The 15,998-nt window shown below is 55.0% G+C and overlaps 3 protein-coding genes across 3 annotated transcripts; 1 reads left to right on the top strand and 2 right to left on the bottom strand.

Annotated features, from left to right (window-relative positions):
* Positions 1–291: 291 nt before the first annotated feature.
* On the top strand, positions 292–7,571 carry BXZ73DRAFT_37539 (Not1-domain-containing protein; the record flags this gene model as incomplete). The annotated part of the gene is made up of 17 exons (XM_048018031.1): positions 292–405; positions 479–1,062; positions 1,129–1,354; positions 1,408–1,869; positions 1,926–2,126; positions 2,176–2,447; positions 2,503–4,150; positions 4,205–4,435; positions 4,493–4,645; positions 4,699–4,828; positions 4,880–5,037; positions 5,087–5,625; positions 5,673–5,710; positions 5,782–6,316; positions 6,375–6,489; positions 6,545–7,157; positions 7,210–7,571. 17 exons carry the CDS (start codon positions 292–294, stop codon positions 7,569–7,571), a joined length of 6,381 nt encoding a protein of 2,126 aa, XP_047884088.1.
* A 2,786-nt stretch (positions 7,572–10,357) lies between these two features.
* BXZ73DRAFT_37690 (uncharacterized protein) lies at positions 10,358–13,793 on the bottom strand (the record flags this gene model as incomplete). The annotated part of the gene is made up of 14 exons (XM_048018062.1): positions 10,358–10,406; positions 10,462–11,012; positions 11,063–11,474; positions 11,530–11,613; positions 11,676–11,792; positions 11,847–11,904; positions 11,956–12,151; positions 12,199–12,299; positions 12,361–12,682; positions 12,733–12,990; positions 13,048–13,368; positions 13,406–13,533; positions 13,587–13,653; positions 13,725–13,793. The coding sequence occupies 14 exons, from the start codon at positions 13,791–13,793 to the stop codon at positions 10,358–10,360; spliced, it is 2,733 nt and encodes a 910-aa protein (XP_047884087.1).
* Positions 13,794–14,591: 798 nt separating this feature from the next.
* BXZ73DRAFT_73138 (uncharacterized protein) lies at positions 14,592–15,592 on the bottom strand (the record flags this gene model as incomplete). The annotated part of the gene is made up of 8 exons (XM_048021838.1): positions 14,592–14,679; positions 14,738–14,827; positions 14,911–14,950; positions 15,003–15,032; positions 15,085–15,109; positions 15,171–15,316; positions 15,374–15,472; positions 15,526–15,592. 8 exons carry the CDS (start codon positions 15,590–15,592, stop codon positions 14,592–14,594), a joined length of 585 nt encoding a protein of 194 aa, XP_047884086.1.
* Positions 15,593–15,998: the final 406 nt, after the last annotated feature.

Raw genomic sequence — 15,998 nt, 5'->3', positions numbered from 1 at the left:
ATTGCAAGCACAAGCGGGAGAGGTCGAGCAGGCCATGAGCGACGATGAGCCTCCGGACCAGATCGTCGTGCGGGGAGTTGCCACCGATATTGAGTCGGAGATTGAATTAAGGGACGCGTGCTCGCAGAGCAGGTTCTCCGAAGGATCTCTGCTCGCTGCTCAAGGCGACTTCGGTCTGTCTTGTCCCAGAGTCTACCTCCTTACCCTTCCAAATCTCTCAAAACGGCTTCTGGCGGGAGCCACGGCGGTCGACGCATGACGGAGGCCTCAACCCGGGCTCGCACTCCAGCCATGGACGGCACCGCCAGCCCCAACATCCACACCATCGTCAAAGCTCAGATCGTCTTCCTCCTTTCTACTCTCACAGAGGAGAACTTCGAGCGTAATCAGGTGGAGATTCGTTCGGTATGTGCTGTTTTTCGTTCCCCTTCTTTCTGCCCTTCGCGTTCTGACTCTCCCGCATCTTGTGTGCGTGCAGCTGTCCGAGCAGCATGGCATCGACACGTACCTCCACTTCATACGCCGTCTCATAGTACACTCTTATGCTCGCCTCACCTCCAACACCCCACCCGCCGCCTTCGACCCATCCTCCGCCCTCACCTTCCGGCTCTTGATTCAAGAGACCCAACGACTCGCACGCGATCCTTTCCTGGCCGACAGGTTTCGAGATGGCATAGATCGGGGAGAAGGAGACGTGTTCCGCAACTTCGATCTGGTCAAGTTTGCCGACAGGATTGGCCTCCGCCCCCTCGAACGGCTCATTCTCGTGTCCTCCATAGTCGCCGCGCCGACACGCCGCGAACTTGCAGCGCAGGCAATGACTGTGATTCGCATGGACTTCGAGAATGCCGCACTGGCGTTATGTCAACACCCGTCCTTCGACCATGCAGACTTGAATCCCAATCAAGTCGGCAAGCTTCTCGCGAATCTCCTCGCTGAGCCACCCCGGGACGCTCCGGTCCTCGATGCCACTCAACGTCAAGCCATCATGGTCGCCGCACAGGCCAAGTACGGGACTGAAATCGCGTCCCCCATACTACAGCGCATCCTACCCAACCTCTGGTGCGTTTTTAATGCTCATAGCAGTGCATTTAATTGGTCTCAACCAATGTGGCTCTACGTTTCCAGTCTCCCTCCCGGTACATCTCTTGTGCAGACTTTGGTCCAGCTCGGCGCCGAAATCACTTGCGATGCAGACGTCGTGCGCTCTCTCTTGACCAGATTCAACATCACAGAGAGCAATCCTCCCACGGACGTACAGATAGTAGAAATGGTGACTACGGTCGCGCGCTTAGCTTCAGAAGGCGCTGTGCTCCCTGATGTGGGGGCAATCGTCAGGGCGTTGTCTTCATTCGTAAGTCAGGACTACTTCTTGCTTTCCGGAACAATGCTTTAGCCTTGCCACAGAACACGCCTTTGAATTGGGCTGCCACCATCAGGGCCTTCGATATGTCCGACCGGCAGGGAGTGGACACAGCGACGCTCAAGCTTCTGATCGCCATTCTCATGAATTCCCCTCGCGACGAGCCGCATGCCGTGACTGGATTCTGGCAGCTGTGGACCAACATTCCGTACCAGCTGCGGTTGCTGGACGCCATGCTCTCGTTGCCTGCTGACACCTTCAGCTTTGTCAACCTTCCTGGTCGCAAGATCGTCACCGTGGAGGATGTCGCCGGTGCGAGTCCCACAATCAAGTCTCTGGCCGCCAATGTTCAAGGTCACACTTGGAACTCGCTGGATTTGTTCGAGGTCTTGGTGCAGGCAGCCGACTCGAAGAACACGGACGTCACGAACTTTGTGCGAGAGATGTTGGATAAGGCGGTGAAGATCAGTGCGGAACTCGTACATATGGGTTTATTACAGGTCCAGGTGAGAGTTCTACCTATTGTCGCATGACGAAGATCGTTGGTCTGACCCTAGAACAGCAACAATCATGGAACGAGATCCGCTTGGACTACACTCAGCGTCTCTTGGCGATGTTCTTGGCTGGCCATCCTAATCACCAACTTGTCTTCATGCGCATCTGGCAAATCCAGCCAGCGTACCTCACCAATGCGTTCCGTGATTTCTATGACGAGAGCAATCAGAACATCACCAGAATCCTCGACGTCGCTCAGGATCTCAAGGTTCGTCATCGTAGAACCCTGTCCAGTATTTCCCCCTAACATTCAACAGATACTGGATTCACTTCTGGAAGTGCGGCCGTTCAAGTTCGCGCTGGATGTCGCGGCGCTGGCATCTCGCCGAGAGTACCTGAATCTCGATAAATGGCTGGCGGACAATGTGACGGCCCACGGTGCCGACTTCCTGCACTCTGTCATCGCTTTCTTGGAGCTCAAGATGGATAGCGAGAAAACTGTCAGGGTTGCAGACCCTCCTGTGGAGCCTCGCACCATGCAGCTTTCTCCACAGACGATAGCCATTTTCTTGCGGGTGCTTCGTAACAGGTTCGTGATTGTCGCCTCTGCTTCCGTATGTCTTCTTATTGTCCCGGTCACACAGTTCTAGCATTATGCATGAGAGCGATGTCGACTACTGCCTCGAAGTCCGCAACGCCTGCTTGCAGATTCACCCCCGCCTCATGAACCTCTTGCCGGGATCCGACGTGGAGCCTGGGTTCACAGTGGTCAGCTACTCGGCCGAGATCGAGTCTGAAGTGGACGGCATCTACAAGCAGATGTACGACGAGCACATCACCATCGACGATGTCATCAAGCTTCTGCAACGCAACAAGGCTTCCAGCAACTCCCGCGATCACGAGATCTTCTCCTGTATGCTGCATTTCCTCTTCGACGAGTACAAGTTCTTCCAAGCATACTACCCTCCCCGCGAGCTTGCCATGACGGGGTATCTGTTTGGCTCGCTCATCCAATATCAGCTCGTCGATTTCATCCCTCTTGGTATCGCCATTCGCTATGTGCTGGATGCACTCAACTGCACCCCCGAGACGAACCTGTTCAAGTTTGGTATTCAAGCCCTTTCACGGTTCGAGTCGCGTTTGTCCGAATGGCAGCCACTGTGTCAAGCCCTCTTGAAGATCCCTCATCTTCTTGAAGCCCGCCCAGATCTCGCCATTAGTATTCAACGCGCTCTCGCCAACGGGGATGGTTCCAGCAGCTCTGCGGACCTCAGGACTCTGACTGTCGCACCAATGGCCGAGCCTCCTCCGGTGTTCACTGCCATCATGCCTGACCGCCTTGAGGGTGAGCCAGAAGCGCCGCCCGAGGAAGTTTCCGACAAGATCCTGTTCATCGTCAACAACCTGGCGCCGTCGAACTTCGAATCGAAGTTGGTGGAAATGAAGGGGCACTTCCAAGAGCAGTACTCAAGATGGTTCGCCAACTATCTAGTCGATCAACGTGTCAGTATCGAGCCCAACAACCACCAGCTCTACCTGCGCTTCCTTGATGCTCTCGATGTGCAGCCGCTCTTCCGATTTGTCTTGCACGAGACCCTCGTCAAGTCGGCCACCTTGCTCAATTCGGAGAAGACCCTGCAGCTGGGTTCGGAGCGGGCGATCCTGAAGAACGTTGGCTCATGGTTGGGCAGCATCACGCTTGCTCGGGACCGTCCAGTCAAGCACAAGAACCTGTCGTTCAAGGATCTGCTTATCGAAGGATACGACAATGGCAGGCTGATCGTGGCGATCCCCTTCGTCTGCAAGACGCTTGAGCCCGCGGCGAAATCGAGGGTGTTCCTCCCCCCCAACCCTTGGTTGATGGCCGTCATCAGCCTCCTTACGGAGCTGTACCATTTCGCTGAGCTCAAGCTCAATCTGAAGTTCGAGATCGAGATGCTTTGCAAGGCGCTTGACGTCGGTCTTGATGCTGTCCAAGCCACAACCATCCTCCGGAACCGTCCCCTCACAGATTCACTCGCTGGTCCCCCTCTCCCCGACTACGTCTCCGACATCGACTCCTTGCCTATGGGAGGGTACGACCCTGCCGCACAGGCCCAAGCAGATGCTCAGGTCATACCTCTAGGCCCTGCGAGCCCATCAGACACCCAGCGCGTTCTCGGAGCCCACATCGAGAACATCCTTTCCAGCCTCCTCCCCAACGTCACTGTCAGTCCCCAACTTGCCCCCCTCCACACCGATCCTCGTTTCAAGCGTGCCATTCAAATGGCTGTCGACCGTGCCGTTCGCGAGGTAAGACTCTCAATTTGCGCCTCCTATAGACACTCACTAACGTGCCTGGCATAGATCATCCTCCCTGTCGTCGAGCGCTCCGTCACCATCGCCGGTATCTCCACTCGTGAGCTGGTTGCGAAGGATTTCGTCACGGAGCCCAACGAAGATAAGCTCCGGAAGGCCGGTCACCTCATGGCACAGAAACTTGCCGGTAGCCTAGCTCTTGTTACCTGCAAAGAGCCGCTCAAGGGCAACCTCGGCAGTCACATTCGTCACTTCCTCTCGGAGGTCGGCTTTTCGGACGTACGTCACGTCACATCTTACTTGCATAATATGTACTAATCGTTGCTTCCCTTCCAGCAGTTGGTCCCGGATCAGGTTGTCTTCTTGTTGGTACAGGAGAACATTGAGCTCGCTTGCCAGGCCATTGAGAAGGCTGCAATGGATAGGGCGGTCATCGACGTCGATGACAGCTTCGCCGCCGCTTACGAGGTCCGCAGACGCCACAGAGAGGTTAGTCTTACGGTGGGTGTAAGAATGAACACATAAACTGACGTCGAGAATAGCAACGTCCTGGACAGCCCTTCTGGGACAATTCCGTCTCACAGTCGCATGTCTTCGGTTCTCTACCGGACCCGTTGCGCATCAAGCCCTCTGGAATCCAACCCGCGCAGTTGGCAGTCTATGAAGACTTCAGTGAGTTGATTCTTTCACCTGAGCAGTTTCCCTAGCTAAGTCTTTTCTCAGGCATGGAGAAGCAGCGGCGCATGTTCACAAGTCGTCCGAACTCCACCGTCTCCTATTCCCGCAACGACCAAGTTCCTGCGCTCTACAGTCCTTCCCCTGCGCCGGAGCACCCTGCTCAGAATCTGCTGCGCCCGCAGGAAGCCATGGAGCGCTTCAACGTGAGCCATCTCCCCTGTATTGCCAACCGAATACTCATTCTATTAACAGGCTTTGGTGCGCGACTTGGAAGCTGTTCTCGTCCAGCTCCCTATCACTTCTCTCGCCGCCCTCCCCCCTTCACACGAAGTCCGCCAACTTCTCCGCCAGATCTTGTTCATTGCTGCCGACTCCATGGACCGCAACCGCACCCCCCTCCTCATGTCACAAAAGATCGTTCAATTGCTGTACAAGACTCCGTCCCAGCTTGGGCGCGAGATTTACGTTGCACTCCTCGACCAGCTGTGCCGCTCGTTCGAGGAGGTCGCGCGTGAGGCTATCACCTGGCTCATCTACGCTGAAGACGAGCGCAAGTTTAACGTGCCGGTCACGACAACGCTTCTTCGGAGCAGCCTCATCACTGTCTCTCAAATCGACCAGCAGCTCGCCAAGACGCTGTACACGGATCCCAAGCAGAGCCTTCAGAACTTCGTCGCCGGCTTGGTTCGCGAGTGCCTCGTTGCCGACCCTTCGTTGGCCACTCAGGCTCAGTTCTCGTACACAATCGACATCCTCAGCCAGCTCGCCCAGTCAGGCAAGGTCACGGATGAGTAAGTTGAACAAACTCGCATTTTGATTTAACTGACAAATCGCACAGAGCCGCACGGTTGCTGGACGATTTGCGCGGTGTGCCCCGTCGGGCTGCCCCCGCTGCCCCGCTGCCCCCGCTGCCCCCGCTGCCCCCGCTGCCCCCGCTGCCGCTGCAGAGAACGTACCAGCTCGCCAGCCATCTGTTAAGCCAGAGACCGAGACACTCAGGGAGAAGCTCTTCATCTGGTTCCAGCAATGGGTCAGCATTTACCAGAGGTCGCACTCGCCCGAGAAGTCCTTCGTGCCATACATCACGCAGCTCACCCGTCAAGGCATCTTGAAGGCCGAGGACACATCTTCGTTCTTCTTCCGGGTCTGCGCGGAGTCCTCTGTCAACAGCTACATCAAGCACGTCAACGCTGGGGAGTTCGGCTTCGCGTTTCAAGCCTTGGACGCCATGTCCCGCCTCATCGTGTACATCATCAAATACCACGGTGATGCATCTGGGGTGAACAATGACCAGGCGAAGGTCCATTACTTGACGAAGATCTTGTCCATCTTCGTGCTCGTGCTGGCCAACATGCATGAGGAGCCAGGACCGCACTTCCAGCAGAAGCCTTTTTTCCGCTTCTTCTCCAGCCTGTTGAACGATCTTCACTCTATCGCTAGTAGCCTCGGCACGGCATACTTCCAGTTGCTGCTTGCCATCGGGTATGTGTAAACAACTTCCATATGGACAACACTAGTTGACATCCATTCATCCCCTCAGCGACACCTTCAGCTCGCTGCAGCCTACTTACTTCCCCGGCTTTGCCTTCTCGTGGATGAGCTTGATCTCTCACCGCCTCTTCATGCCAAAACTGCTCCTTTCCGACAACCGCGAGGTATGTGCCGCTGATCTTTGTCTGTATCTACCACAGTTCTTTGACATCTGTGTAGGGATGGTCCGCCTTCTACAAGCTGTTGCTTTCCCTCTTCAAATTCCTTACCCCCTTCCTCAAAACTGCTGACCTCCAACTCTCCGGCCGCGACCTCTACCGGGGCACCCTCCGCCTCCTCCTTGTCCTTCTTCACGACTTCCCCGAGTTCCTTAGCGAGTACTACTTCTCCCTTTGCGACGTCATCCCCCCGCGTTGCATTCAGCTTCGCAACATCATCCTCAGCGCCTACCCTCCCAGCGTCGTCCTCCCCGACCCTCACCTCCGTGACATCGACTTCGACACAATCCCCGAGATGGGCCCCATCCCTACTGTTCTCTCCGACTTCGCTGCCAATCTTAGGGCAGGTGACCTCAAGATATTCCTCGACCAGTACCTGTTGAACCGGGGCCCTCAGTCCACCTTCCTGGCTTCGCTCAAGGATCGCCTGCGTTTACCAGCTCAAGACGGTACTCCTGAGGCATACAACACCACCCTTATCAACTCGCTCGTCGTGTACATTGGAGTGTCCTCGGTGGCTCAAGCGCGTGCTCGTAGCGGCAGTCCTCTGTTTGTTCCTACCGACGCCGGAGTTGTTGCTTTGCAATACCTTGCAACGAACCTGGATGTGGAAGGTAAGGATACATCCGTCAGTCTTTCTATGCATCAATGCTCATGTCGTATCAGGCCAGCACTACTTGCTCAGTGCGATGGTCCTGCACCTGCGTTACCCTAACGCGCACACTCACTGGTTCAGCTCCCTCATTCTGTACCTCTTCCATGAGATTCAAGCCGATCAATTCAGAGAGATCGTGACGAGGGTCTTACTTGAGAGGTTCCTAGTGCACCGTCCTCACCCGTGGGGCGCACTGGTCACGTTCATCGAGCTGCTCCGGAAGCCCAGGTACAACTTCTGGAACCAGGAGTTCATCCAGATCGCGCCCGAGGTTACGCTTCTCCTCGAGAACGTGAGTATACATGTTCTCCCTACTTCACGTGTGCTGATGATCGCTCTCGACCAGGTCGCGAGGTCCATCTTCCAAACCTAGAGCATGCCATCCCCCGCGCACCCTCCCCCTTTCCTTGCTGTCGCTTTCGCTATCTGTGATATATATTCCGCTCGTCCCATTCTCCTTTTTCTCGTTTAGGGCTGTGTTTTCATCGCACTGTATTGTAACAAGATTTCCCCTCTCGCACTGTTACAAAAGGCACACGTGAAGGATCGAACTTTGCTTATGGTCAAGCCCTGACGAATCCCCCACGCACCAACCACGACCCCACACGACTACCGTACTAAATGTGTCATGTATATTCAGTAGTGATGTATCACCCCATACATACCTCTTGTCGTAATTTAGAACGCGGACATGGCCTCCTTCCAACTCCAGTCATTACCCCCCTGTACGAGTCTCAGTGGCAATGAAGTATCGTCTTTTCTCTGGTGTACAGACGTCGACGCCGCTGGATTCTCGCAGTACCAACAAACTACGTACCACTGTTACGCCGCATGTGGGGCGTGAATCGCGCGAGCATGCGTGCCCAGCGGGTCCGCCACGATCCTCACCAAACTACTGCTATGCATTGACGAAACTATTGTATTCTATTACATATGCGCCTCCCAGGCATAAGCTCAATCCATTTTTGCGTCTGGCGGACCAGAAAAGGCCGTGAGATCCGTTATGAAGCTCGTGATCCCATAATACAAACCGTGCACGAAAGACATGAGTGGGCTCGAGAGTCGCTCAACGCAATCTAATGCCCAAACATAACATCGGACGAAAAAGAGGATTCGACGCACCCCACGAGCACTCAGACGACAGTTGCACGCACCCGGGCATCTCCGGCACACGCAGCTCGTGTTGCCTAGTGAACCACCGTATAGGCCACGGTGCGGTACTCTTGTCATCGGCACTCTGCAACAAACAATCAACCAACATCCTTCGTGAGAAAAGCTGGAGGGGACGGAAGATGCTCACAGATATGACATAGTTGCAGATTTGCCCCATACAATACATATCCCATGCGTACGGATCCAGCCACGTCACGTCGCCGGGTCTGGGTATCTGCGACTCGGGGCTCAACTCGATAGCGCGGGCTGTTCCCCGGGTCCCCGTGCAAGTTGCATCGAATATTCGAAATCGATGAGGTAGACGTTGTCGGGAAGCAGACGGCTTCCGTTGGCGAGCTTGTCACACCATCATATTGTCTTCCGCCAGGTCCTGGAGAACAAATGAGAACGAGGGACCATCGGGGTGTGAACCGTCAACGTACACCGTGCGCAACGTGCTTGCTATGCAGCCAGGCAACAGCCTACGAACGCAGTTAATTCCTGTGATCCATGGAACAGAGTGAAGGAATGGCGTACGTACCCTAAGCATGTTGTCTGTACCGCTCAACCGTTCGCTCCAGGACCATGTTAACAGCAACTTCCCCTTCCTGTAGAGCTCGATATGAGACAGGAAAGGGAGAAGCAGAAAGAGGGGATCATGGTCCTCGAAGATCTCGCAGGGAAGGATGTATCTCGACGCTTGGGGGTCCCGGAGGAGGTAACGATAGACGGTGACCTCGTTGTCGAACTTGGCACGCATTACTCCTTCCCAGGCGCCTTGGCAACGTATATCTCCGGAACGCTGCGGTCGGACGTCCACGGTTTCCACTGCGGAAGAGCCATGAGCAGAGCGCAAACAACTCATGCACGGAGGACGTACGGGGCGCATCTCAATATGGAACCTTATACCTCTCTTCACTACGACGGGATGGTTCACCAGCCATTCTGGCAGTTGAAAAGGATTGCGGGATGCGCGCGGCATGGGGGTTGGAATTTGGGATGGGAGTGAAATGAAACGATAAGGAGAGTATGTCCCAATCTAGCGACCCCTCTCCGTCCACAACCAAGACCGAAGCGGGCGCCTGCTCCAGAATCCCCAGAGGCTATTCCCAGGTGGGTCGAAAACGGGCGGCGCAGGGTCTGTGCAAAGCAACGAGCGACGTAGGCGATATCTTCATCCGTTTCCAGAGCCTCTCCTTCTAGGTGAGGTCCCTCGAGCGGTGCGTTCGTGTAAGTGTTCTCGCCGTTATCTCTTCGCGAGGCCTGGTTTGTCATCGTGGAGGACCTGATCCACAATCCTGTCCTATTCATCTCATCCATCGACGCGTCTGAGGTAAGATCTATCAGCACTGTGACAGCCACGCCGAGTCTCACTCACATCGCTCGTGTCTAGCATACGAGGGATAAGCGTGCGCATCCAGAGGGGTTTGAACGCGCTTAACGTGTAGGGCGCGAACCGGGGCAGACTGGTCAAGAAGTGGTCATCAAAGCGTCTTGTACGATAACGGTCTTGAAGATGTTTCGCATGTCTGAATGAATGGTCATATGTCGCGCACATTCCGCATGCGTGTCTGCCTGACTGGAGTTGCATGGCCCGCCTGCTCCTATCTGGGAGACCTTAACGTGCACATCCCGACGGGATTGCTAGCTTGCGTCTTGTGCGAGGCGGTTGAAGGGCTTGTATGCAGCGATGGAATGTAGACGTGCGTTGATCTAGACCAACGAATCCGTCGCTAGCAAGCTCGTCGGGCAACCCGTTGTGTAGGTGCAAGAAGGATGGCTCCAACTATGTCTGTTACTCACATCGAATAAAGGGTGACTGCCAGCCGCCCCGCCTTTTGCGAGGCACAACTCAGTGCATGTTGAGTGCCGTTGGTCGTCATACTCCCTCACTTCTTGCTAAATTCTAATGGCGACTCTCCGATCTGCTCTGAAAAAGTGCATTCTAATCCGGATGTATACTCGGCCACACCGATTTGACGACGTCGTGTTGTACTCTAGAGCAGTCTAGAATGCAGACATGACCTCATTCCAGGTCCAGTCGTTCCCCCACACCCTGTGTACAAGTTTCAGCGTTGATGGATTTTCCTCTCCCCTCTACGAACACATACCCTGCACTTTCGACACCACCCGACCCCCGCTCGTCGGCGTGCGGCCCAATCACGATCCAATCCGGAACGGCGATTCCAGTGCGGATGGGGAAGAGCCGCCGCGCTCTCTCCTGCCCGGCGGCGTCCGAGCCGTGGACGAACAAGGTTAAGCCGTCCGGGTTGGAAGGGTGGGGGTGCAAAAAGAGTGTTGCAGTCGAGGGGCCGTCGAGCTTCCGACCGCGGAGCGACAGCACTCCATCCTCGAGCTCGAACGGGGTCTTCTTCTGCTCCAGCAGCGCGGTCGCGAAGGGGCCTGTAGCGCCGATACTCAGCACGGCGATGTTGCCCGCGCCCAGTTGCCCGTCGCGCAGTCGGCGGGTCGCCTCGTCGTCGTCGATAATCTCCGCATCGAGCTTGTGGTAGATGTTCAGGTCGTGGGCGATGCGGAGCGCGCTGGACAGCTGCGACGGCACATTGGTGGCAGCGACGATGGTGAAGGGGGCGTGAGTGGTGAGGAAGTTGGCTATGCGGCCTGTGCGTGCGATGGTTATGGTAGAGGAAGGGGAGTATGGCTACGACGTAGGGTAAGATTTCATCAACAGAGAAGTCGAAGTGGTAAGACACTCACCGTCCATGTGCTCTCCTTGGCCAGCCCTAGGATGAATTCAGGCTGTTCCCAGGAGGCTTCGTCGAGCGTGATTGTTTGGCCATCGACAACGATTGGGGAGTTCACCAGGTCTCGGGGCAACAATCCCACCGGAATGGTGAAAGCGTCGACGTTGCTGGTCCGAACGTCAATAGTCCCCACATCCATCGTGACAGCGATCCGAGATAACCTCCCCGGGACACTGAGGCTCTGGATAGCCCATCCGTGCATCGTTCCAGAGTCGCTTGGAATGGCGACAGTTAATGTGAACGACAGCGGCAGCGTAACCGACTTCTCAGATGCAAGGTTGGCCGACAAGAACGACGCCACGTCCTCCCGGGCGAAGAGCGAATCGTACCAGTGCGGCTCCCCAGGATCCTCTCTGTAACTGTGAAGCGATATACTCAGCTGCTAAGTGTAGTCGTTGACCTCAAGACGCTTACGTGATGTTAGCTTGAGGATTCCACGTGCGCACGACGGAAACAGCCTCTCGAGTATGCCACACGGGCACATTATCGTCGTCGCCACTGCATATGAGAGAGGGGGACCCGTTAAAACTGGAAACAGTGGAATTCGAATCAAAATTTACCCATGAATGGCAAGGATAGGTGTATGAACCACGTTGGTGAGGAACAGGTCGTTGTCGTCAGGAGTAAGGGAGGAATCGAGGACTGCACGTAGTCCGGGGTCCACATAATGTGCCGACCTAGATGGTTGTAAATCATCTCGCCCAGCCATGTTGGATGTCACAGCGACTCACCTCGACATAACCCATGGAACGTACGCCTGTGACTTAATGTACCCAGCGGCGGGTATGACTGCCTCAAACATCAGCGATAGACAGTCGCGCAGCTAAATGGACAACGCACCTCCTAGTACTCTATCGGGGAACCTCGCCGAGGTATACCATGCTCCCTGACCTCCGTTGGAATGTCCCATCAGCAACACTTTGGTATCTTCGGGTATACCCCATGCCCGCCAAGATTCCCGCGCATCTAAGATTCGCTGCAGGGCTGCCACTGTGCTCCAGGCTTCCTTCGTGCTCGGGCCATGCCAGTCCAGTCCCTGCGAAAGGGTCAGCTCAGTGCACCAACTATTTGGTGGATCCATACCCATTCGGTTCGGCCGGTGGGAGCGATGACCCAGCCGTGCCTCTCGCGAGGCAAGGCTTTGATCCAGAAGTCCCACTCGAACACGTCTAGTCCAGCACCGTCTGCGAAAATTGAGCGCATCAGTATGTACGTGCATGTCATGAAGCATCGATGGTGACGCACGGAGGGCCAGGATTGGCGGCTGCGGTCCATCCACATTCGGCTCCTCCGGCGGAGCGACGAGGAACGCGGTTGGCATCGAAGACGCATACAGATAGGACGCCTTGATACCCCCAGTCCGGACGGCAGGCAGAGTCCAAGCCTCGTATTGCCGAATGGGTATCGTGACGGCTACAACCGCATCTTTGCCGTCCTTCGACTTGAGCTTCAACGAGAAATCTAGATGGTCCAGCGAGAGCGGTCCCGTTTGTGAGATTTGGAGCGGAACGATGCGGGTCTGAGTGGGCGCAATCTGCATCTGCTCGGACAGAGAGAGCAAGATGACCTGGGATACACAATGCATGTAAATTCAGACGCAAATGGAAAAGAATCAACACAACATACCTCGGATATCGCATCGGTGGAGACAACGTCGACGACCGTCCACCAGCCGTGTTTGCTCTGCAGACCAATGCCGAGTGCTTCGCCAAAAGCCCAGCCACCCACGAAGTCACATGCGACGTCATGGGAGGTGTCGCGCACAACAGGTTCAGGAACTGCATTGGGATCCTCGATCTCAAATGTGACCGTGATAGACAGCTTGGGCACCCCGTTGGAGCTGGTGTCGTGACGAGGATCTCCGAAGAGCCGAATCTGACCACGATCGGTGAGTATGCGATGATCAATCCAGAAAAAAATAGGAAATCTCACTTCGTAGTCACCGCTCAGAAAGAAGTCATATGTGGTTGGAGAGTCGAGGGAGGGAGGAACAGGAAGGCTGATTGTGTTCGGGGCGGCTCGATGGATCATATAAATATTGCCGGCATGCCATTCGGGCACGAAGCCCGCATAATCAGACGAAGGGCGGATGGTAAACAGCGATCCTTGGAGGAGGTTTACGAGCAAGCGAGGCTCCGTCCTGGAAACTGCGCTCGAGGGAGGATGTACCGTCAACGTGGTACGGAGCAAGCTGTGATGCTGCAAGGCCGCCCATCCCTCGGTCGCGCGTAGCGAATCCCATCTAGAAAGACGCTATAGCGGGACATAAAGGATAGAAGTGACGTTGAACGCGCCTGATATGAGGGAAAGAGACTTCGAGCAGACCAACTTCAGTGGACTGAGCCTTCGTCCACCCAACAGCGCCTCCGTCGGCGTAGGAAGACGGCCATGTCGCAGCGAGATCGACGGGTTCGGATACTTAAAATTGGCCACATGAGCTAGGCTTTTTGGCACAAGCGCGGTGCACGTACGGTTGAGAGGAAACGAGGGCGACAGAAAGTGCTGCTCGCGCGCGTGAATGGGGAACGGGCCTAAGACCTCGTGTCCGGCAGTGTCAGGCTCAGCAGTTCTTGTCTCGCTACCACGACCACGACCACCCGAACACTCACATCCCAGTTGTGAGACACCTCCACCCTCCATCCCTGTACGTCGACCCCAGCGACATTCTTATGGCCCATGACTACTTGCGCGTCCTGGGAAGCTGTAACGGTAGCGGCGATAGCGAAGCTGAAGAGATGAAGCGCAAATCGCATCGTCCTTGAGCCTACCATGATCTCCGGAATCCTCACGCGCCTTCAGCACGTGCGCACGTCTTGGGTGAGCGATACCGGATCTTAGAGGTTATGCAAGGCGTCGATGGATGGGATGAGAGAGAGATGCTATCTGTGTTTGGTTCCCACCGCATCCGCTGCGGAATCGACGCCAACACACCGCCATATCGTGCATCTCAGACATCCTTCACCAGACATACATTCGCCAGTGAACCTCAAGGGTTTGATCTCGAGCGGCTGGACGTATAGCAGAGCTTGCGGCTGGTTCGTTTACCGTAACACGGCCTTCAACTTTCTCATTCACGCAACAAGGCGCTGTCCACTGGCACATTCCAAGCACACCCAAGACGCCACGTTGTACTATGTTATGCACTAAGAGAGGCGGGTTACGGTCTTGGTATCTCGCATTTTGTTTGAATCGTTGGGTCTTACGGGTAGTCACGCGACGAGCAGCACACCGTCCGAAGTACGTTCTTCGTTCGTTTATTGGAGTCACAGTCGAAAGCGGGCTATATGATACAGCGTGATCCTGGTACGATAGAGAAGCAGGAATCTTATAGGGGATTATAGGTTTTTGATGTCAAGAAGCAGCGGCATTAAGGAGAAGACGGACTATCGAACGAAACCAACAACACCCTAAGTATGTAAAGCATCCTCGAGAAGACTCGAGGATTCAACGCGCGTACAGAACCTCATACGCTGTGATCAAGTAGCGCTGGACTCCGGCTTGCTCGCCAGTTGTGTCTCTGGTGTTTCGCTGACAGAATGTGTCACGACAGATTCGGTATGCGTGCTAGGAGAAGGAATGCGTATAAGCAGTGAAAAGATGGCGGATTGTACAGGTCTCTTACTTATCCAGGAATATGTTGGTCGTCAAAACACCGGGGAAACCAGACTCAGTACCGGTAGTGCCTTCGGACACTGACAGGAAGTTGCTGGGTCTGTGAATATCATAACAGAAGCATGTCAATCAAAAGGTCGATCGTTCGCAAAGGGTCAACGCAACTTGTCGTCTGTTAGTGACAGCACTGCGTATGAGGACATGATCACGCTACACGCGGCGGCTAGGATAAGATGTCAGAAAAGCCGAGAGGGCAGCAAGTTAGTCTTGCGTACATGGCATAGATGCAACGACATTCATGACGACTGTGCCACACGGTTGAGACCGGGACGATTTTTCACAAAGTATACTGCGTACCATTCAACTTCAGAGCGGGGAGAACCTTGTCACGCCAACTCATTCGTGAGCCAATGTTCTGGGACAATCATAGCGACAGCACATACCACGGCTGGGATTGTGACTACGAAAGTCACAGCACAGTACCAAATGCACTGTTCGGACAATGTACTCCCGAGAGGGCTTTGCAGAGCAGCCGCCTTCCACAGTCCGCAGATTGTGAGGACGAGGACAGCAAGGTCCATTAACATGGCTAGAGTTCCATCAGTCCGAGACAACGCATCAAACCCAGAATACCGAAAGGACTTACTGTAGAAGTAGAAGGCGAACATGGAAGCGGTGCTTGACGAAACCACATAGCAAGTGAGCTGCACAGGATCATAGGCAAAAAGCACACTTTCCGCCATTTCTGAAAACGCGCACGTGAGTATCTTGCTGCAGACGATTTACAGTAACACTCACGAACGAAGACGAGGGAAGCGTGCACGACGGAGGCTGCCGCCCATGCCCACACGACATACCGACTCATATTCTTCCAGATGATGAACGACCGAAGCCCAAGGTTCAGAGTCGAGGAGAATGAAGCAGCGCTGCCGAAAAAGGCGAGAATTTTGTAGACGGCTTAGGACTGCCGGTCAGAAAAGGTGCAGAACGAGCGTCGGAAGCAGGGGCGCACCATCGCAGTTCCGAACGCTGTTCGAATGGGCGATGGTCACGCTGCGAAAAGTCAACATAATTTCACGAGATAGATGAGAAGGACGAACAAAGTGAGCAAGGTAGCCAAGATGCTGTAGCGTCCGAACAGGTAGGGGATCTGGCAGAGCTGTCAGTCTCTTGGCACACAAACCAGCAGTGAACACGTACCAGCACCGGATCGAATCGACGACGACGAGTGATGAGGGACCACTCTATGTCAAAGGCAGTGATTATTTGCA

This window comes from Epithele typhae (assembly GCF_022376455.1).
Source record: "Epithele typhae strain CBS 203.58 chromosome Unknown BXZ73scaffold_1, whole genome shotgun sequence".
NCBI classification, from domain to species: domain Eukaryota; kingdom Fungi; phylum Basidiomycota; class Agaricomycetes; order Polyporales; family Epitheliaceae; genus Epithele; species Epithele typhae.
Note: the sequence above shows the minus strand (reverse complement) of the source record. Positions and strands in the feature narration are given on the sequence as shown.